Source organism: Achroia grisella, unplaced genomic scaffold (genome assembly GCF_030625045.1).
Source record: "Achroia grisella isolate CSIRO2021 unplaced genomic scaffold, CSIRO_AGI_Agris_v1 utg283, whole genome shotgun sequence".
NCBI classification, from domain to species: Eukaryota; Metazoa; Arthropoda; class Insecta; order Lepidoptera; family Pyralidae; genus Achroia; species Achroia grisella.
Window position 1 is genome coordinate 319,929 of NW_026712771.1, and position 23,869 is coordinate 343,797.

General features: G+C 34.7%; 1 protein-coding gene across 1 annotated transcript; it reads right to left on the reverse strand.

Moving 5' to 3' along the window:
- Positions 1–2,723: 2,723 nt before the first annotated feature.
- On the reverse strand, positions 2,724–23,612 carry LOC131843181 (uncharacterized). The gene is made up of 6 exons (XM_059191797.1): positions 23,372–23,612; positions 20,364–20,560; positions 9,311–9,559; positions 6,392–6,575; positions 4,864–5,036; positions 2,724–2,903 (listed from the first exon to the last, which is right to left on the reverse strand). The coding sequence occupies exons 1-6, from the start codon at positions 23,610–23,612 to the stop codon at positions 2,724–2,726; spliced, it is 1,224 nt and encodes a 407-aa protein (XP_059047780.1).
- Positions 23,613–23,869: the final 257 nt, after the last annotated feature.

Below are 23,869 nucleotides of genomic sequence, written 5' to 3' on the forward strand. Positions count from 1 at the left end.
GATTGTTTGGATGGATCATTTCTACTGATTAGGAAGTCGTAAACGCGGAAGTTTGTGATCGTTTGGATGGATCATTTCTACTGATTAGAAAGTCGTAAACGCGGAAGTTTATGATTTCTTGGATGGATCATTTCTACTGATTAGAAAGTCGTCGTAAACGCGGAAGTTTGTGATTATTTGGATGGATGTTTGTTATTCTTTCCCGAAAACACTACAGAACTTTACAGTTTACTCATCCCGGCTTTGAAAGAATGCATTACAAATCTTGGAATTTCTTAACTTGTTATATACTCTAAAACGCATGCATTACACGTATAAATCTTCCTCTGAGACACTCTATCGCCGAAAACTTTATTAAAATCCGTTGTGTAATTTAAAAGAAATAGGCGATGACTTTGATTTATACTGTACTGGCTACTCGCCCCGGCTTCGCACGGGTATACATGTATTGTATATCTTTAGAGATTCCCTTCCTCTTGAATCACTCTACCTATTAAAAAAATCGCTTTAAAATCCGTTTAGTAATTTTAAAGATATACGCATACATAGGGACAGACAGAAAATATACTGAAAGATATCGAATGGCTATAATTTTATTAAATGCATGATTGCAACATGCTCGAAATAATGTCGTATGACACCGAAATATGGGTACATTCGGTTCGGTCTTGACGGAAAAAAACTTAAGCGCCCTTGAAAAGGAGCCGATCTTATTATGTTCCAGGCATTGTTTCAATCTGGGGCTTTGTTGACGTCGTGGGCGGTGAAATATTCTTTATTTTCATTGGTGAAATATTTGCAAGGAAAATTGTTTTGTCAGCCGTCACAATTTGTAACAGTTTAACTAGTAAATAGTTTCGTTAATATGGTATTAATTATTTTTATATATTTCTCTTACTTTAGGGGGTTATTACCGTATCATACTAGACTGTAGATCTAATATCTTATCTAGATTAGACTTTTTTTTTTATATATCGTAATTTGAGCGCGTTTGACCGCAATCTCACCTGATGTTAAGTGATGATGTGGTCTAAGCTGTTACACGCAAGCTCAAATAATACCTATTCACTCTTGACTTAAAAGACCCAATGTTGTAAAAGGCAGGAAAAATAGACGCTGGTAGAGAGTTCCACTCCTTAGCTGCTCGCATAAGGAAAGATGATGCAAAACGGTTAGTTCGAGCAGCTGGGATGTCAATAGTGTGGAGCCGCTCTCTACGTCTTGTTGTACGTTGATGGAACGGTGCTGGAGGAATGAGGTTGTGCAGTTCTTGAGCACATTCGCCAAAATGGAGCCTATAGAGCACCGATAGACAAGCTACTTTACGTCGGTGATTAAGACTTTGAAGCCTCTTAGCTACAAGTGATTCGTCCCCGATAAGTCTCCTTGCTCGTCTGTCGATTGCGTCTAGAGCGTCAAGTTGGTACTGAGCGGATCCATCCCATAAGTGGTGGGAAAATACTCCATGCAAGATCGGACCTGTGCTTGGTATAGCACAGGTCCGATCTTATCGTAAGTTTCTATAAAGTAATCCTCGTCATCATCATAGACCATCACCATGATGATGATAATGATGGTCTAGCGGATTAGCATACTGCTTTACTGCCAATGGTAGGTTCGATTTCTCGCACGGTGCAAACATTTGTATTCATGAATATCATTGTTTGTATTAGTCTGAGTGTTTAATTATTATGTATGTATCAGTTGTCTAGTACCCATAACACAAGCTCTGCTAAGTTTGGGACTAGATGGCGCTGTGTGAATTGTCCTGAGATATTATTATTATTCTTGAAGGTAGATGAATATGGAATGCTGCATCCACCTGCAGGTTGGTTTGCAACGGTTCACGCTGACGAAGAACCTGTAGAGTATGATAAGATGAACATGAAGTGGGGCAGTTTATCCATCATGACAAATTCACTAGGAATTTATCATGGTGGTTTCCAGGGGATGCCGCGTGGAGGTCAACCTAACGTCAATCAACCTAACCTGCTATTTCTTTTTTTCTTTTTTTCAAGTGGCTCCACTGAAAATCAGCGCTGTAGTAACATGCTGCGGCACCAGCTGAGTGGAAACCTTTTCAGCATAGACGATTATTAGTATTTAAGTTTTCTTTTTTACTCTGTACTCTTTTTTATGCTGAATAAATGATTATTATTATTGTTATTCTTTATTTTTTCTCAGCTATTGCTGGTTTTCTCCACACTTACGGGCCGAAACCAAGTAAGTGCAGAGATATTATTATTATTATTATTATAACGTGATATATTGACAGCAATGTTCATTAATCCACATACTAACAATTACAGATTTCTTAACAGATGATCATTTCATGAATGTATAATATGATAATTTTATTTGATTATATTATTATGGAACTGTGTATGATTTGATTGTTCGATTTATTATATTGTTTCACATATTATTTAATTCATTCATAAATTTATTGACATTGTATAAATTAACGACGTCTATTTATGAACTTAACTAATTACTCTAATGTACCTAACTGTATATAGTTATAATGTAATTGCAGTGCCCCTACGGGGTGTCACAATCATATCAATCATAAGACATCTTATGTACTTTTTATTAATAATAACTATAATGTACTATATGAGAAGCAATAAATAAATAAATAAAAGTATCGAGACCATTCCTCAGTGCGAAACCATTACGAAATAAAACAGAATGTCAAGATAAAACTTAAATTATATTTCTGCTTATCGAGCTGTATCTAGGTCAGTCTTAGATTTAGTCTTCTTCTCTTTTTGGTACTCTTTTTTAAGTTCTGGATCCTTCTCTATGAGAGCTTTAGCTTCTGGTGAATCGATCGCTGGTGCTTCACCGTGGTACGTATCCTCGGTATATAGGAAGTTCTTCTTTCTCATGGTGCCATGTAACTAGACAAAAGAGAGATATAAAATCATTCACTATGTGATAGATATATACAGAATATATATATAAAGAAAATAAAAAAAACAATATACGGGCCGTCCATTAATCACGTGATGTTTTTTAAGCATTTTTTTAATCCCCCCTCCTTGATAATACGTGGTGAGGTTTCAAACTACCCCATAAATAAATTAATTTAAACAATAACTGTGTATTTATTATCGTTACATTAGGAAGTGTAAATAGATTAAATCAAATCTTATAAATAAACTAGCTGTCCCGGCAAACGTTGTTTTGCCATATAAATTAATAACGCTATAAAAAAATAGGGGTTGATGATAGAAGGGTGAAAATTTAGGATTGTATGTATTTTTGTATGTTGTATCATAAAAAAATAGAAACTAAAAATTTTGTCTGAAAAATAGAAAAAAAAATTTAGAGGTGGACTACCCCTAATATTTAGGGGGATGAAAAATAGATGTTGGCCGATTCTCAGACCTACTCAATACGCTCACAAAATTTCATGAGAATCGATCAAGCCGTTTCTGAGGAGTATGGGAACGAAAACTGTGACACGAGAATTTTATATATAAGATTAAATCAAATCAAAAACCATTTATTCTTGTAGGACTTTTTAGCTTATGAATGTAAAATTTTTTGTATTAATATTGATTCCCTAAACATCAATGAAATGTAATAATTGAGATAGGTTATTTTTTTTCGGACTACTCTAATCATTTAGAGACTGACATTAGAGTACTTTGATTCTCCACTGCTGCATAAAGTAGTACTTATTTGTGTCTCAGATTCGACTAAAAGACAGTTATTTTCGGACTCTAATGCTGTTCCGAAGCTGGTCTTACAGCTTCACTGGACGATAGGGGGCGAGTGCAGATGACACTCCAAACCAAGGAAGGACTTATGGAGCGGCTGTAAGCCAACTCCCGCCTGACGGATACGACTTTAGTCTTAGGCCACCGCTAGGAGTTCGAACCTCGGCTCAGGCCGTCGTAATATCGACCCCGTTTGAATTGAACGGGGATCGATCAGAGGGGAGAGAGAGTAGGTAAGTAACTCAATCAGTTACACGAACAAACTCGCAGCAGAGAAGCTAGTCAATCTATATAGACAATATTGATTACTCTGTTAATGTAGTAAATTTAATATCTTATATATTTTGTTTGAACATACATGATATGTTATTGGAAAAAAAAATTGCAATCTCGATGTTTTGTTACAAATTTCCACAGTACACAAAGTAACAACGCTTATACTATATTAACTAGCTAAGCACCCTACTTTGTTCACAAGTCCATTAAGCACACTTAGTAATAAACGCCTCTAAATAAAATAAATTATTTTTTTATTTAAGATCGAATTTTCTAAATTTTTTTTTTTATACTACTATGGTGGCATCTGATGGTAAATGGTTACCGTAGCCTATGGACGCCTGAAGCACCAGGGGTGTCACGTGCGCGTTGCCGACCCTTAAGTTAAATTTGTATACAGTAATGCATGTAATTTGTATAAATATTTTTTTTATTTATGGTTATTTTTTCTAAATTTATGTACAGTCAAGCATGTAATTTGTATAAATATTTTTTTTATTTATTTTCTAGATTTGTATACAGTTAAGAATGCTATTTGTAAACACAGTCTATAATCTATTCGCACAACGCCATCCAGTCCCCAGCTGCTAGCTGAGCTTGTATTATGGGTGCTAGACAACTGATGTAAATACATATATATTTTTTGTAAATTTATATATACGAGCTGTGGTTTCACCCACATGAAATTTATAGCCTATGTGTTATACTATTGTATAAGCTATATTACTGTAAAATTTCATCAAAATCCGTTCAGTAGTTTTTTACGTGAAAGAGTAACAAACATCCATCCATATTCACGAACTTTCGAGTTTATTAGATTAGTAAGATAATATAATAGAAAATAGCGACTTGAACTTACTCTATCCCAAACGCTCATGTTGAAACCGAAGTTGCAGTGGAAGAACTCATGGTGTTTGTCGTGGAACTCCGCGTCGGGCTGCCAGGGTTGCCACCAGAATGATTTGAAGTTAATACCAGAGTGATCGATGATTCCGTGGTAATAATTGTATAGCGCTATAGCATAGAATGGTACTGCAACAAACGTAGAAATAAATTAATAATAATAACCCTAAACAATACAGCGTAATTTTTTTTTAACTTAGTAATATTTATCATGGACTTAATTCATGTCGCTGAGATGAGAATCATCACCATCATCGCAGCCCGAAAGACGTTCACTGCTGGACATAGGCCTACCCCAAAGATCTCCATGACGATCAGTCCTGCGCTGCTCGCATCCAATGCTTTCCAGTGATCTTGACCAGAACGTCGGTCTACCTTGCTGGAGGCCTTCCTACGCTGCGTCTTCCGGTCCGTGGTCGCCACTCGAGGACTTTACTACCCCAATGGCCATCTGTCCTACGAGCTATATGCCCTGCCCACTTCAGTTTTGCGAAGTTACCCTCTTGGGCAAAGTGTCAAATCACTATATCAGAGGCATATTCAGAATAATATCTTTACTGGATAAGCTAGTTGAAGCACGACTTAGATGGTATGGCCATGTCATGAGGAAACCGGAAGACCACTTGACGAGAAAGTTCTCGACCTCAACTCAGGACCGAAAAAGCGTGTACAACCCCGATTAACAAGGATGTCAGTAGTTAGTAAGGACCTTAAGGACAACGGCAACATAGAGCCGACAACAATCCAGAATAGACATCACTGGAGAGGTCAGATTAGGAGAGCCGACCTCAAATGAAAATGATAAGGCCGGAAGAAGAAGAAATTCCCTCATGGAAACCCGTCCATCACGGGGAGGCAAGCAGGTACTGTGAGGCTCCTACTCACTAAAAACTCCAAGGTATCTTGATGATGCACCTATTGCAGGAGTCACGAAATCGAATCAGTACACGGCGCCTTATCTATATGTATTCTCAAAATAACAGAGCTTGTGTAATATCTGCATTAAAATGGTAAACTTTGAGCGCCCTGAAAGCGCCCTGCATCACATCAGCCTTTTTTTATACTACTAGCTGCCAAACAAGCATATGGAATAAGTGCCCTGCATCTGATCTTTACATCAGTCTTTTTTCGTACTACGTAGATGGCAATCAAGCATACGACCCAACTGATAGTAAACGGTTACCGTAGCCTAAGGATATTTGAGTTACTAGGAGTGTTACATGGGCATTGACGATCCTTAAAGTATGCTAATTCTTGAATTCATGCAGTACCTCAGGTAGACAGGTCATTTCTTCCGCATTTGAGGGTGCGCAGAAAGAAGTTTCCTCCCGGACTCGTTATATGATTTTTTCCTCCAGATAACAATTACAAAATGCATTCGTTGCATTCATCATTACGTCGAGAATTGATCTAGACTCTGACTACCCCATCTGGGACAATCGTGATGGTATATTATATTGATTATATTTAGAAATTATACTTACACCAATGTGTGGGAACCGTAAACAAAGGTAGACACATAGTAAGCTGAATATGCATGATCTCCACTGGATGTATGGCCGTGACGGAGAAGGCAGTAGGCTGCTTGTATTTGTGGTGGAGCTTGTGGAAGTGCTTGTAGAGCCATGGAGTATGGTACAGCCGATGAAGTATATATGTTGTGTAGTCCTATAAAAGAAAATAATAATAATAATGACATACTGCACTTACTTGGTTCTGGCCCGTAAGTATGGAAAAAAACAATATAAGCTGAGAGAGAAACGATAGTGAGGATAATAATAATAATCATAATATAATAGTGATAATGATGATGATGATAGTGATGATGATGATGATAGCGATGATGGTGATGATGACGACGACATATTAATAAATTTCACATCACGCGATCTAGGCTCAATTCTAGTCTCTGCTAAGCCTGATGTTATGGAGGCTAGAGTGCCTGAAGTGAAGCCTACTGAAAAAGGAGATGCTATTGATCTGTCTAAAGCAGAAGATGGAGGCAGTAACCAAGGATCTGGATCCGGTGAGTTTAAAATTTAAATTTGTAATGACTATCCCATTGCGGTCAACGGTAGTGAACTAAGTAGAGCTTGTGTATGGGATGTAAATAAATGCTCATAGTAAATAGACTTTCTTCCATACTTTGTAATTTTATTACCATGTCTCCCTATCGACCGAGATACAAATTACTAGGTCAACTGCTTAGTGGCTGAAATAAGTGAGTCAGAGGTATCCACACTAACAACTTCCATAAAGTGTACATACCAAAATAATTTATATATGTGTATAATTAAATTCAAATACTATCTTTAATTCTAGATCCAAATATATTTATAAAGGAACACTGATGAATAATGTAGTACTCTAGCCAATGCGAGTGTAGTATAGTAATAATAATAAACTAATAATACAATGGCAGGTAGAATAAGTGAAAACTCTCCCAATTATTCCAAAATCCTTAGACACTAGCCTCAAAATATTATATCTCCACCCACTTACTTTGATACTTTTCCAAAACGCTGTAATACTGAACACATGAAATGGGCCGCAAATTTTTGTCATCATAATCATTTCTTTTATACAAGTTGTCATTATTTGGTGATTTTCACCCGTTTATTACCTCATCAAAGGAAGATATTAATACATATATATAAATATAATAAAATATTTGAAAGTTTTACGGATATATAATACAAGATATAATTTTTGGTATTTAAATTTTTATTGCACGCAGTAAGTAACAGTATAAAAGAGCACTATGCAAAAATATGCTTATCAAAAGGCCTCATCGTTGAAAGCAATATCTAACAGACAACCTAAACATAGTAATATATATCTATCCAAGTAGGTAAGTGATTAACCTAAATGCAATTCTGAATTCTCAGGTAAAACAAACAACTGACTTGTATAAACACCAGCACGCTTTCAGGCTCCTTGCAAGATTGTCATTTCACGTATTCACAATCCGAATTCACTGAGTCACTTAGTATTGAGTTTACTATTCTAACAGTTTAAAAGGTTTACGATTTGAATTAAGATTTGTATTATTTGGTAGATTTGATTACACTTTTGCCGAGTTATAGTGTGTACCTCTGCCTCATCTTTGTCAGCCGCCAAGCTTTGTTTTGTATCCTATATTAACTGAGATATAAATGTTTCTGGAGATATTAAAACTTCAGCACTAAAAAAATGCGGACCGGAAGTCGCAGCGTGGGAAGGCCTCCAGCAAGGTTGACCGACGATCTGGTCAAGATCGCTGGAAGGCATTGGATGCGAGCAGCGCAGGACGGATCATCGTGGAAATCCTTGGGGGAGGCCTTTGTTCAGCAGTGGCTGATGATGATGATGATGATGATGATATAAAAAGATAAGTAGAAGTGAGGCTTAAAGCCAGGGATCAAGGGATTCTTGTCCCTGGAGAAGATAGCGGGGTAAAGAGTTTCGAACCAGAAGCCACAATCTACATCCTCCTATAGGAAGGTTCAGAAGACCCGAGTCTGTCATGAACGACAAGTTTCAGATAACTGATAGAGATATTCAGTGGATTACGTATACAGTTGTAAATATAATTTATTTCGTTCCGATTGCAGTTGCACGTTACACACAAACTATTACTTAGCAACAATACTCATTTTAAATGTGATGGATTATACTTTTTCTACTTCAATCAATGTGCCTAATACGGTCCCTTAATCCATTACATTTAAGACATTCTACATCTCTACATTTAAATAACATACATAATATAAAACAATATACAGAAGAGTAAACAATAGAACTACTAGCAAAAAACATATCCAAAATTAAATCTGTTAAAATACTAACAATTTCTGTTGGACTTCAGTGGATTACGTATACAGTTGTAAATATAATTTACTTCGTTCCGATTGCAGTTGCACGTTACATACAAACTGTTACTTAGCAACAATACTCATTTTAAATGTGATGGATTATACTTTTTCTACTTCAATCAATGTGCCTAATAATAACACCGTACCAAGAGTCATAGAATCCGTGGTCGTGTGTTAATGTTTATATCTTTAATTGATGAACTCAGTAGTCTAGCGGTTTAGCACACCACTTTATTTCCGATGGTAGTAGATTCGGTTCCTCACATGATATAAACATTTGAATTCATGAGTATGATTGCTTGCATCGGTCTTGTTGGTTTTCTATGTACCTATATTAAGTATATACTTTAAAAAAATATTAATATGTATTTATATCAGTTGTCTAGTAACCATAACACAAGCACTGCTTAGCTTGAGACTAGATGGCGCTGTGTGAATTGTCTGTACTATTACTATATCCATTTTCATCACTTTCCATAAGGTGATCCATCAGCTAAATTGACTTCCAGTCATATAACAAAAATATTCAAGTAATTTAATATTACTTACCGCATAAATGAAGATAACGGGGAATTGCAAGAAGAACCACAGCCATCCGTACTCATCGAACTGGTAATAGACCGTGGATGGATTGCCATTGTATATGTAAGTAGCGAGAGCAGCAGAGAAGCTTCCAGTGATCAGGAGCGAGGAGGTCCCAACGAAGATCTCGTGCCGTTCCAGTTCAGGAGAGAGCCATTTCGTAGGTTGAAGTTTCCACTCGTGTGCCAAATGCCTTCTATTCATGTAGAAATACCACTGGAAAGAACATTGATGGAAATGTTTAATTTGCTCCTATGAAGAGAATAGGCAATTGATTATAAATTCTAACAATTATGGTAAAACTAGCTGTGCCCGCAGCTGCGTGCACTTGTTATTTTTAGCTTGTGTGTTATTCTGATCTCTAAGTTATATTACTGTAAAGTTTCATCATAATCTGTTCAGTATTTTTTGCGTGAAAAAGTAACAAACTAACAAACTTTCGCATTTATAATATTATTAATAAGATTTAAAATAATATAAATAATCTTTATATTTTTGTGATGTACCACTCATTCGGAAACAGACTTATCTCAAGAAAAATGAAAAAGAAACGTATGTGTTGCTCTTTTAAGTATATGTCGTTCTATGTAAGTAACTGCACATTAACAAGGATTAAACATGAGACAATCCACATAGAAACCGCTACACACTCAGTCTTCGTGCAATCACATAATATTGTCAGCACTATGAATTTTAAGTTAGATTTTTTCAACAAAAACATTTTTATGATTTATAATATTGTCAATTTTATAATAAGCTAAAATGATTTATAAGAGATTAAAATTTTTTCTGGCAGACTTAGAGCAGAATCTGGCTTTCTTCACTATTGTGAGCGTTGTTGCCAATGGTTCCCTGACTTAGTCGTGAGGTCAAAGATTTGAGTGTCTATTTATATTTCTGATTAAACTCCGGTAATGGAATTAAAGATAAAAACCCAAATTAAAACAAAAACCTTGCTACGGATAATTCAAACTAAGCGAAATATCCAATGTCAATAAATTCCCCAAGATACATGTCTGACCTAGTTTGGGGGCTAGTGATATCACAAATAAAATTCCAATATAGAAAATATTCAATGTAAAATTATAAATAAAGTAACACATGTATTAAGTATAAATAAAACAAATTAAAAAGAAAACAGTAAATTCTCTGCAGTTAACATTCCCTCTGGTAACCGAGGTTCGAACCCCTAGTGGTGCCCTTAGACTAAAGTCGTATCCGTCAGGCAAAGGTTTGCCTTCAGCCGCTCCATAACTCCTTCCGCGGGTTTGGAGTGCCATCTGCACTCACCCCTAACGTCCGGTGAAGCTGTAAAGGCCAGCTACGGCCAACAGTATTAGAGTAGTCCGAAAAAAAAATGGTAACCCCGTTTTTAATGAAAAACGTGAAAGTATTTCATATGTTAAAAATATAGATAATAAATTAACAGCTATAGAACAATGGACATCAATTACGACAGAATGATTTAGATAGACATAGATATTATTGTGATAAGATATGTTCATCTAATCCGACAAGCACTTGACAGTATTTAATATTTATGAGAATTAAATTTTAAAGCTATAAGTCTGTTATTTGTGAAACATCAAAAAATAATAATCAATCAATGAAATCTATGTACTTATATGTTGAGTACAGGGGTAACCCACACAAATCGATAAGAAATAATCGATACGCATAAGCTGCGATTACAGCGAATACAACACTATTAAAAATATTTCTGTACATAATATTTTCGTCAATAAAGTGTCAGAGTAATTTGAAAAGGTATTTTACGATAGTTCGGAAAATAAACCAGTAGAAAACCAGATAAAAGAATATATATCGCTAAATTGGATGGATTGACGTTGGTAGCTGGGAGAATCTAGACTTTATCTTGATGGTATATTTTATTAATTTTAAAAATCCATAAAATTGTTCCCATAGTTCCATTATGGAAACTAGCATTAGCGAATGTTTAGTAAAATTTTCCATGACTTTACAGAAATGTCAGAAAAATAGCACAGTTTACAAGTACATACACTTATCAGGAAATATTTGATGTCCAATTAAAATAATGCTCTAAAATGTAAGACTTAGTAATTTCGGTGGTCTTACTTTTAACATGCTACTTTGCTTCGAAGTGAAGAAGAGTATTGGGAATCGACATGTGTACATATATATTAGACTCATTATTGAAGTAAGATTAAAAATAGAAATAGAAATTAACTTTATTCAAATACTCATTACAACTCAATAACTCATTACAAGCACTTTTCAATAGTCATATTTTGATTCTACCACTCATTCGGAATGCAGATTCATCAAAAGAAGAATGAGTAAGAAACTTGTGTGTTGCTCTTTTCAATAGATGTTTCTTTATATAAATAATTACAGTATAATAAATAAGAGGCATGCGATAATCAACATAGAAATCGCTACGCACTCATTATTAGTGTAATCAGATAATATTGTCAGTGCTATGGATATAAAGTATTTCTATAAAAACATTATTATCGTTAACGAATTCTTCAATTAGTATAGTAAGCTTTTTTGCAAAGGAACCGTTTTATTTGACATTTAAATCTTTTTTCTGGCAGATATATAACAGACTCTGGTATTTTATTGTAAAACCTTACGCAATTGCCATAAAACGAATTACGAGTACTAACTTTAGCCAAACGACATTTAGATAACTTGTATTATGTTTCGCAGCTTCATTCTTTGCGATTTCCGTTTAACATAATGTAGTAGCGCCATCTACTCTAGACCTTAGCACGATAATTTAAATACCTTCTTTTTTTTTTTTTTTTTTTTATTGCAAGCCAATCACTCCCCTCCTTGTAAGTGGGGCGAGGCTACGTTTTAAATGTAATCGTTCGAGTTAGTCATTCGCGTTTTCGTGCTCAAAGCCTTCGCACGCATACCGCAACCCTAGTGTTTCTTAATTCAAAGTTCGTTATTTTTTAAAATACAATATTTTAAATATGGGAAACAAGAGAAAACGAGAAAAAGAAGAGGCAAGAATTATGAAAAAGATGAGGAAATTGGAACAGAAATTACATCGACGAAGACGTATACTTTCATCAGATGATAATGGTAAGTAAATTTTAGTCAATTTCCTATCGCTATTGGCGATCCACTATTGCCGTTGGCAGTTAATATGAACTGTCGTTGACGGTACTTGAAGGTGTTGATTTATAATTATAATGTTATTATTTGTTGTGCAGATTCTGACAACGCCGACGATACAGTGAATACTGATATAAGACGAGTTTCGTCAGAACAATTAACTACAGTTCCAAGTATAGAATTCAATCGGAATGTCGCCATCTCAACAAGAGATAGCATTAGACATGCCCGATCTGATGTCTCCTTTACCACAGTCGCCAAATGTGGACCCAGTTGTCACTGGTTTAAATCCTTCGCCTGTCCCAGACAAAGAAGAAATAAATGTTTACGTAAATACACCAGAAGAGATGCAACTAGAAGATGATATTTTGCAAATATTAGGTGAGGCACCTCAGCCAGACATAAAGTTTGGTAAAAATATTCACTCAAATATCGCTTCCCGTTGGGAAGATATATTAATAAAGGGTTTACCAAAAGAAGCTAAAGATATTATTCTTAAAAGATACTTTATTCCAGCTAACTGTAGTAATTTAATGGCTCCAATATTAAATCCAGAAGCTAAGGTTGCAATGCCGGATATATTAGTCAAGAGAGATGCTACGCTATTACAAAAACAAAGTCAGATTGGGATTGTATTGTCTGCATTGGCTGAGCTCACCGAGATGATTCTGCAGAATGAAAACTCCAAGCAAAAATTGCTACAACCTCTTAGTGATGCGTGTCGTTTATTGTGCGATAGTCATAACGTGGAAACAAAAACTAGACGAAACATTATTATGAGTTCTATTAATTGTAGTCTACGCGATACGTTCGATACTACTAAACGAGATAAATTCTTGTTTGGTGAAGATTTAGCAGAGAAGCTCAAAGCAGCAAAATCTGTACAGAAAACAGGAGAATCATTATCCCAAATTAATCCTGTAGCATCAACTAGCAGGGTGTCAATTTACAAAAATATGTCAAAAACCCGGAATTTAAACTACAGGGGCCAAATACAAAGGAAACCACCATTCAGAAACAACGAAACATCAAGAGGTCGTGCCTCGACACGTCAGCCTCGCAGCAATGTATCGTTACGCCCGCCAGCACCACCGCCGCCGCGACGAGCATTCTCACCGACCAGGAAGAATCATCGGAGATAGATTCACAGGTAAGTCAATACGCTGGTCGATTACAATATTTTTACAATCAATGGATTCGGATAACTAATGATCGTGTTTTATTATCATGGATAAAAGGTTATAAAATACCATTAGTCGCACAACCAGTTCAAACTGTAATACCATGTACCACCCCTAAATCTTCACAAGAGCACAACGAATTTATTAAAGCAATTCAGGAACTAATCGATATCAATGCGATATCAAAATGCTTCCATGAAGATGGAGAATTCATATCCAATATATTTCTTGTGACTAAACCAAATGGCAAAAAACGCTTTATTCTAAACCTAAAACAATTTAATAAATTTATAAGCACCGATCATTTTAAAATGGAAGATTACAGAACGACAATAAAATTAATAACTAAAAATTGTCATATGGGTTCTATTGATCTAAAGGACGCCTATTTTTTTGTTAACATCGATAAAATACATAGAAAACTATTACGATTTAATTATAATGGTACACTTTACGAGTTTAATTGTTTACCATTTGGTTTATGCACAGCTCCGTATGTTTTCACAAAGTTATTAAAACCGGTTATGGAATTTATGCGATCCAAAAATTGTATATCTGTAATATACTTAGATGACATTCTCTGTATTGGAATAGATTATATCGATTGCAAGTATAATATAGAAAACACATGCTTATTACTCAAAAAGTTAGGGTTCATTATAAATCGTGATAAGAGCTGTTTGAATCCTAGTACGAACTGTAGATTTCTCGGTTTCTGTTTTGATTCTGATAAGATGATTATGCAATTACCTACAGATAAAAAAGAAAAAGTAAAAAATTATATCCATAATTTTTTACATAAAAACAAATGTAAATTAAGAGATTTTGCTAGAATGGTTGGTCTTTTAGTATCTGCTTGTCCGGCATTACAGTATTCATGGTTACATACAAAATTATTTGAACAATTCAAATATCAAGCTTTATTAAAAAATTACAATTATAATCGAATTGTAACTTTACCACATTTTATTAAAGGAGATTTCCTATGGTGGCTGAAAAATGTGGATAATGGATATTCCCCTATAAAAAGAAATCAGTACCGTAAAGAAATTTATACCGACGCCTCATCCACAGGGTGGGGTGCATACTGTGATGGTGAAGAGTCGTATGGTTATTGGAAAGAAGATGAAATAGATTTGCATATCAATGAACTAGAACTTAAAGCTGCGTTCTTTGGATTAAAAGTCTTTGCCAGTAATTATCATGAATGTGAATTGTTACTAAGAATAGATAACGTAACAGCAATTTCTTGTATAAATCGAATGGGGAGTGTCCAATATCCACACCTAAATGAGGTTTCTCGAGATATTTGGAAATGGTGTGAAAGACGTCGTATTATAGTGTTTGCATCATACATAAACACGAAAGAAAATCTTAACGCTGATAGACTGTTAGGAAGAAAGAGAGGGAAAAGTGATTACGCGTATAATGAAATTAAACAACAGTTAGGTGTGGCAAATATTGATTTATTTGCCAGTCGCTGCAATTCTAAATGTGATACATATGTTAGTGGAAAAATGAACCGGGAGCATGGGCCATTGATGCTTTCACAATTTCATGGGAAGAATTAATTTTTATGCTTTCCACCATTTTCAATGATATTGAAAATGATTCAAAAAATAATACTAGACAGGGCGGAGGGTATAGTTGTCGTACCATACTGGCCAACCCAACCATGGTTCCCCTTGTTCAAAAGAATATGTCAGTCAGACCTTATATATTTTTCACCACGTATTAACTTGCTTAAATCTCCTTACAGATCCGTGCACAGCTTACACCGCTCTCTAACGTTGGTTGCCGCGAAATTATCCGGCAGACTCTATTAAAGAAGTCACTAACACCGAGATCAGTAGATATAATGCTTGCATCATTATCAAATAATACATATAGGCAATATGACGGCGGTATAAGAGCTTGGCTCAATTATTGCAGTTGTCATAATTATGATTATACTTCTATATCTATACCTCCAATAATAGAGTTTTTAACGGATGCATTCGATAAAGGTGCCAAATATGGAACGATTAATACATACAAATCCGCCTTGTCTCTGTTATTAAGCAATAATCTGGATGATGATAGACTTAAGCGCTTCATGAAGGGAGTTTTTAAACTAAGGCCATCGAACCCAAAATATAACATAACTTGGGACCCTGGAATTGTCTTACAATTTCTAGCACAGAAATGGCCTAACGATGACCTTGATTTGAAAACTCTTTCCAAGAAGACAGTAACGTTACTCGCCCTTGTGACTGCACATCGTGTACAAACTCTGTCATTAATCCACATAAATAATATTTATACAATGTCTAATGAAATTCTGATAAAGATTACAGACGCAATTAAGACAACAAAATTAAATACATCTCTACCCGTATTACGACTTCCGTTTTATAATACCCGTCCAGAAATTTGTCCCGCTCGTTGTTTACAATCATACCTAAATAAAACTAGACTGCTACGCAGTAATAATGACAACAGGCTTTTTTGTGAGTTTCAAAAAACCTCATTCTAATATCGGCCCTTATATTAGCCATTGGATAAAAGATATATTAGAAGAAAGCGGCATTAACACATCAATATTTAGTTCACATAGTACACGACATGCAGCCACATCGAAGGCTAACAAACTGGGTGTTAGTATAGAAGTAATTAAAAGGACCGCAGGATGGTCTGATTCATCTTCAGCGTTTGCTCGCTTCTACAATAAAGAAATTACAAATAATAATATATTTGCAGAATCATTACTAGATGATACAACATTATAACTATTGTATACAAAATTACCTACAATGGAGAACTGATTTTGATTTGTATATTAATAAAAATATTCTAAAAATTGTCTGCCGACGTATTATTACCTATTCCGAGATATATTATGCAAAAACAAATACTGATAAGTATTATTTGTCATTGTTAATTTTTATTTTAAAATCACGACTTTAAACATCCTACATTATGTTAAACGGAAATCGCAAAGAATGAAGCTGCGAAACATAATTGAAGATCAAACGAACTTACCAAGTGAAGTTCGATCGTAATTATGTGAGCAGCTTCATTCGAAGCGATTTATTATCACCCACCCAATTAATATTGGCATCAATCCCATCCCAATAATACTTGTGATTATAAAATAACAAATAACAGATTCATAACTTTAAACAAAATGACTAACTCGAACGATTACATTTAAAACGTAGCCTCGCCCCACTTACAAGGAGGGGAGTGTTTGGGTTTCTATAAAAAAAAAAAAAAAAAAGAAGGTATTTAAATTATCGTGCTAAGGTCTAGAGTAGATGGCGCTACTACATTATGTTAAACGGAAATCGCTTCGAATGAAGCTGCTCACATAATTACGATCGAACTTCACTTGGTAAGTTCGTTTGATCTTCAATTATTATAGATTTGTAACAAAGAAAGAAAACATAACTATTTATAAACATAATGGAATCAAAAAAACATTGACTTTAACAGAAACAAATTTTACAGATAAAGCACCTGGTCCATTACGCTTTGTGGTATATACTACGCTCAACATGTCGCTTGCTTTCGATAAGAGAGATTTCTGAGAAAGGATAGAAGCTAATAACACTGTTTTTTAACGAATGGGACGTAAATGATGCTATTATCAGGCACCAGTGGAGAATGAGGAAATTATACTGTTTTTTTTAATGAAAGAGTGGTACTATTATCGCCCTGACGAGGCACCAGTGGAGGATGATAATATGAGCTCATGTGCAGGTCAGATTATTAGCCGATTGCAACAAATTCAATAGGAATTAACTATATCATCATCTGCTTCTTCTTTATCCCATTTATTTGGGGTCGACGTAATATGCTTTCCTCTTCCTCTCGTTATTTACAGGAACAAGTATTAACTACAATGGTTTCCAAAGAAAATCACGAGACATTTTAGCAATCGGATCAAGTTCCCGTTACTAACAATTTCCTCCCCCAATAATATTAGCTTTCCTATGCCTATTCCGTAAGGGATTAGCTGTGAAAGCATATAGATAATTATGTTTTTATACACGAAATGTACAGTGGTATAAATGATTTGTGAAATTTATGTTGTCATAATTTCTGTTAATGCACAGTCACGTATTAGATAAAAATGTCATAATCAATCAATTAATTATTGTTATAAACTAAACGTTAGCCCAGTTATGTAGGTAGGTTACCTGTGGTCATAGCAAAGTAGGTAATAACCATAAACACGAGATATAACAGTGTACCGAGGCACGCAGGTGTGCGATGACAAACATGCATGGCAATAGTTGTTCATGCACGGGATTTTTATTTAATGTTAAACATAGAGTCCAACATAAGTAGGTATACAAAGTAAATTAACTGATTTTAAAAGAGAGAGAAAATTCAGTTCAGTATCTTGCCAGTTCTTCTCAATTGAGTGTGTAGGAAAAATGTATTAGATAGATAAATGCTTTATTCAACAATTACAAGTATATACATACAATACATGAGATATAGAAATAAATTTTACAAATTAAATCTGCAGAAATATAAATGTTAATATAAAAATAATACGTTCATAAGCCGCTAAAATGTCCTACATGAATAAATCATTTTTGATTTGATTTGATTTGATTTATAGGTCAACAGTTGGTTTGCTGCGGAAGTGAATTTTTTCGAACTATTCCAAGCTGGCTAGAGCTAGTCTTTACTGGATAGAAATTGAGCGAGTGCAAAGGGAACATCAAGCTCGCAGAAGAATTTATAGAGAGGCAGAAGGTCTACTCTTTTTTTGTTTAAATCCCTTATATCTGACAGATATGACGTTAATCTGAAGACACTGCTAGAGGTTCGAACCTCAGCTCAAGCAATTAATTGTGATCTTCATTAGAATGGCACAGAGAATAGAAGAGAGGACGCTGAAGAAGTTTCTTTAAGTTTTGAAGGGAAGTATTTCTCAATAAACTTCACAACATATATTGAACTTTTTTTTCTAAATTAATTGATATATTGTTTATTTAAACACCAACAGGAGCAATTTAATTTGATGTAGTATCTTGATAATTGAAATATTGGCCTTTTAAACTCCAAAAAAAGTATTTGAGTTTTATTTAGTACTTTTTGATTTTTTTTATTTAAACTCAAATTTCTAAGTATTGGGTATGAGACGTTTGAGACAGCAATGTTAGGTATCTCTTTCTAACACATCTATCAATTTGCTATCGATAGACATGTTTTCCACTTGTCTAGGACATCAGGCGTTAATTAAAGATTATTATCTGATAATGTACACGTATCTTACCTATTTCTGCCATCAAATAGCTTGCTTTGTAAGCTGTAGTTCGTGTAAGATATGTTTTTTTTTCGGACTACTCTAATGCTGTTGGCTGTTGCTGGCCATTAGAGCTTCAGCGGACGTAAGGGAGCGAGTGCAGATGGCACTCCAAACCTGCGGAGGGACTTATAGAGCGGCTGAAGGCCAATAAAGTGAGTGAATACAAACTACCAACTAGCACTAACACCAACTAGTTGAGTAAATCAGTCGTAGTGATTAGAGCAGACCAGTCCTTACAAGCAGCACTCGTTCACGAGTACGACGTATGAGCCAGTTATCACTGCGCTCGACCATATTTTACGGACCCAATGACCCGGCCCATCACGCCGCCACATGTCTGGACATTTTAGTTAGCATGGCTACTGGCCCATAGCTACTTGACCAAGTCATGTGTGAATACAAATATTATTTACCACTATCATTATTCACCTTTAAAACACTATACAAGAATTATGTACGTACTATTTAACCTATAAATCTTACGGCAAAATAGTTGTATATATATGTTTAATGTTAATATATATTCATGTTATTTTATTCTATTTTGTTCTTTCTAGTATATTGTAATTGGTTTGTATTTATTAATTGTAATTTTGTTTTAATTATTATTGTTCCGTATTCCGAACCTCCTTAGTCTAAGCATGTTGTATCATCGGCTTGCTTACTGAAGCAAAGGGCCCTTGGTGATACTGGCCACATATAAAAACATGTGGCCACTTAAATTTCGAAAAAAGAATAAATAAAACAATTGAAAATAAGAATTGGAATTAAAAGGACGCTCCGTAATTTTATCTATATAAAACAAGATAATTAATGATTTATTTCATAGAATATAATTGTTTTTGATGAAAATATACACTGTAGAGTGCGTGGCCACTCAACAGTACTACACATCGGGACGTTCCTGAGCAAAGGTGAGTAAGTTTGGTGTTACATTGCTTACTTTGGGGTGTTCGGAGTGTGGAAGACGTTCTTCCAGGTCGAAATCGTATTTTTACTTCCTTTTCCATTAATTATTTTCTTTTCAATAAATACAATCCTCTCTCTCTTTTATATATTAATTTATATGGATTCGTAATCCAACAATTATCATTAATATTTTAAATAGTGCCCTCTCTCTCTCCCCCTTTTATATATATATATTTTTCTCCTTTTGGTGCCACTGAAAACCAGCTGTATGTTCACATAGGACATACATTAAAGCTGAGTGGAGCCATTTCAGTGCATACATGGATGTAAAAAAATGTTATTTATGTTTATTTTTTTATGTTTATTTCTAATTATCTACATAGTAAATTAAGTTTAATTATATGTACATTTTATTTGATATTTTTTTTTATATTGTATGATTGTATTGCACTGTATAAAATATTTTTCTTTCTTTCTTTCTTGTCTATTGTAGTGTAAAAAAAAAAGTACTTACGTGTAAAAACCCGCCTATTAAGAAATACATGCTCAGGGAAACAACGTGCGCCCAAATGAAAATGACACTAAAGTTGGTCATTTTCAAATTCTCCGGCGTCATCAGATTGTAAATTTCTTCTGTTGTGAGATTCTGCCCACTCTGCGTGTGACCAGTGATCTGCTTCAACGCCGTCACTAATATTACTATCCATTCTCCTAGAAATTGAAGATATTTTTTTTTTAATTAAGATAATATGAATAGAATAGAAAATCATTTATTCAAATAAAATTACATTGAAGCACTTTTGAATAATCATATTTTTTTTTTAATCTACCACTCATTCGGAATGCTGTCTCATCACAAGAAGAACAAGCAAGAAACTTGTGTGTTGCTCTTTTGAATAATTTATTCTTACTTACAATTTAAGTTTAAGTGTGTGAATACAAACTACCGATTAGCACTAATTCAATGAAATACCGTATATAGCTCCGTAACCGTAACCGAAACTATCGGATATCCGATATAAAAAAAAAATAACCGTAACCGAATCCGAAATGAAAGTTTCAGATAATATCGGATAGGGGCGGAGCCTAATTGAGACGCGTTATGTAACCATTTTATTAACTTTATGTATTTTACTTTCGAAATTCCTTAAAAAATTCATATCCGTAACCGAAATTATCCGAAACTAACGGATAATCCGAAATAATTTCATATCCACATCCGTATCCGTATCCGGTATAATAATCAATTCCTATATCCGAAATTTCATATCCATAACATCCCTGCTACCAACATAATACAAATCCACTAAATGATGAAATAACACCTAATTATATATATCCATAAATAACAATATTTTTTGAATGGATGAATAGAATAGGCACCAGTGGAGGATGATAAGATCAGTACGAGATCAGTTAGCCCATCCTGACAACTTCAGCGGGAGTTTACTACAATGAATAGAGAAATAGAATAGAATGAAGAATAATTTATTGAAATAAACTTAATTTAAACACTTGTGAATAGTTAGTTAACATTCTTTTAATCTACCGCTCCTTCAGAAAGCTGCCACGTCACAAGAAGAACGTAGAAGAAACTTGCGTATTGCTCTTTTAAATAATTATTTGCAGTTAATATATGGTTTTGCAGGTGAAATAAATATGGAAATCGGTGAAGTAATTTCTGAGTTTAACTGTTACAAACAAACACATAGATAATGAAATTTTCTCTTTATGTTAGTGTAGATGTATGTATGTCTAAGAAGATTTACTATCTACGACTTGGAACCATTTAAAAAGAGTGAGTTTCCATTTCGAAATTATGTTTCTAACTGAATTATTGGAGATTGTTAGTAATGTAGACTAATAGCCCCACTGCTAACAATGTTTGACCTCCACGCGATTCCCCATGGAAACTATCGTGATAAACTCCTGGTGTTTTCTCTCGATGAGCTAACTGACCTGATCTCATGCTCATCCTATCCCCACTGGTGCCACCAAGGATTAGAAATGCTGCATGCGCAAACGGTATGCCGTGGTCATCATCCATTAAAAAAATTACTCTCCGATAATAAACACCAACGACAGTACAAATACGACCTCGGTGGTCTAGCAGTCAAGCACACCGCTTTACGACCGATGGTCGCGGGTTCGATTCCTCGCACGGCACAAACATTTGTATTCATGAGTATGATTGTTTGTATCGGTCTGGGTGTTTTTATGTATAATATGTATATATTTACAAAAAAATATCTATGTATATGTATCTATTGTTTAGTACCCATAACACAAGCTCTAGCTAGCTTAACTTGGGTCTAGATGGCTCTGTGTGAATTGTCCTGAGATGATTATGATTATTATTAAATAAAAATCCATGAGATGGCAGAAAGTTCGTTGAATTTCGTGTTTACTATAATGCCCGTATTTGACAATGTGTAATATACTATCATATTAAAGTAATGTAGACACTCTGTATATGCTATTTAGGCAGTAAATGAGCTTTTTCTGTTTATTTTCTTGACAATTATAAAAAAAAAACATGATTTTGAATTAAAAAACATTACATTGAAGAGTGTTTATTTGAATGAAGATTAGTTCTGATTTCATTCATCCTTTTTATCTATCTTCTATAACAATTAAGATTTTTTTAAGAAAATCATATAATATTCTATACTAGCTACTCGCCCCGGCTTCGCACGGGTGTACATGTATTATACATATAAACCTTCCTCCTGAATCATTCTATCTATTAAAAAAACCGGTTCAAAATCCGTTGCGTAGTTTTAAAGATTTAAGCATACATATGAACGGACAGACAGCGACAGCGACTTTGTTTTATACTATGTAATGATTAGTACAAGAATGTTATTCGTGTACTTAAGATGCCGTAATCGTAATTGACAGACTTATCACAGTTGTTTGACCTAGCAACGATATTGGTGATAATATACTATCATTGTATCATTATATCATTAAATTATCTTAATGATTATTTCATAATTTGGTACTTATCACGCACCTGCAGAATTATTTTATCGGCTGACGTTATAATTTGAAATCTTATCAGTGAATGAACTTATATTCCACTAACCGACCTTGTGATAACAAATCAAATCCTGTATAAAAAGAATTAACCTGAGTGACCTGTCAAAAGATTAATCCAGGAGATCAATATTTTTATCGTCTTTTTCCGGCATTGTCGGTTGAGACGATGTATATTACAGGTGACAGTAAACGGACAGTTCAGTGTCGCAATTCTTCGGGCTATGTCGGTTCACTCTGGTTCTTCTGCGGATCTCCTCATTTCTGATTCGATCACGCAAAGTAACTCCGAGCATAGCCCTCTCCATTGCCCTGTGAATGACTCTGAGCTTGTTCATGAGGCCCATATTTAGCGACCACGTTTCTGTACCGTAAGTCATCACTGGCAACACACATTGGTTGTAAACCTTCGTCTTGAGATGTATGTATGTAATTGATTAATAAAAAGTTTGTCTATCTATCTATCTATCTATATAATCTCACCTCTCAATGTAGCGCCGAATGTAAAAACAGCCAATGTAGCAATAAATGTACTTATAAACTCGGGTAATCTCTCGAAGAACTTCTCTATTGGTTCTGCGTAACTTTCAATCCACCGCACCCCGTCAGATAATGGATCCCAGTATCTTGGCTTCTCCGGCACATTCTCATTGGAAGTGCCTTCTCCATTCTGAACATTCTTCCCACCTTTTCCAGCTTGACGCTTCTTTACTTTTATTGTCATCCTAGAAAAACACCGTAAGCAGAGTTTATGTTATGGGTACTAGAGAATTGATTTACCTAAATACATAGATTTTTAAAACAACCAAACCGGTACAAACTATCATACTCTTAAATAAGAGGAATCGAACCCGACACTATCTAAAGGAAAGCGGTGTGCTTAACCACTAGACCACCGAGGTCAAAATAAATAAATAATTTCTTTATTTACTCAATAGTTTCATAACTTTCCTATGATTTAAGTAACCAAGCATTCAAATC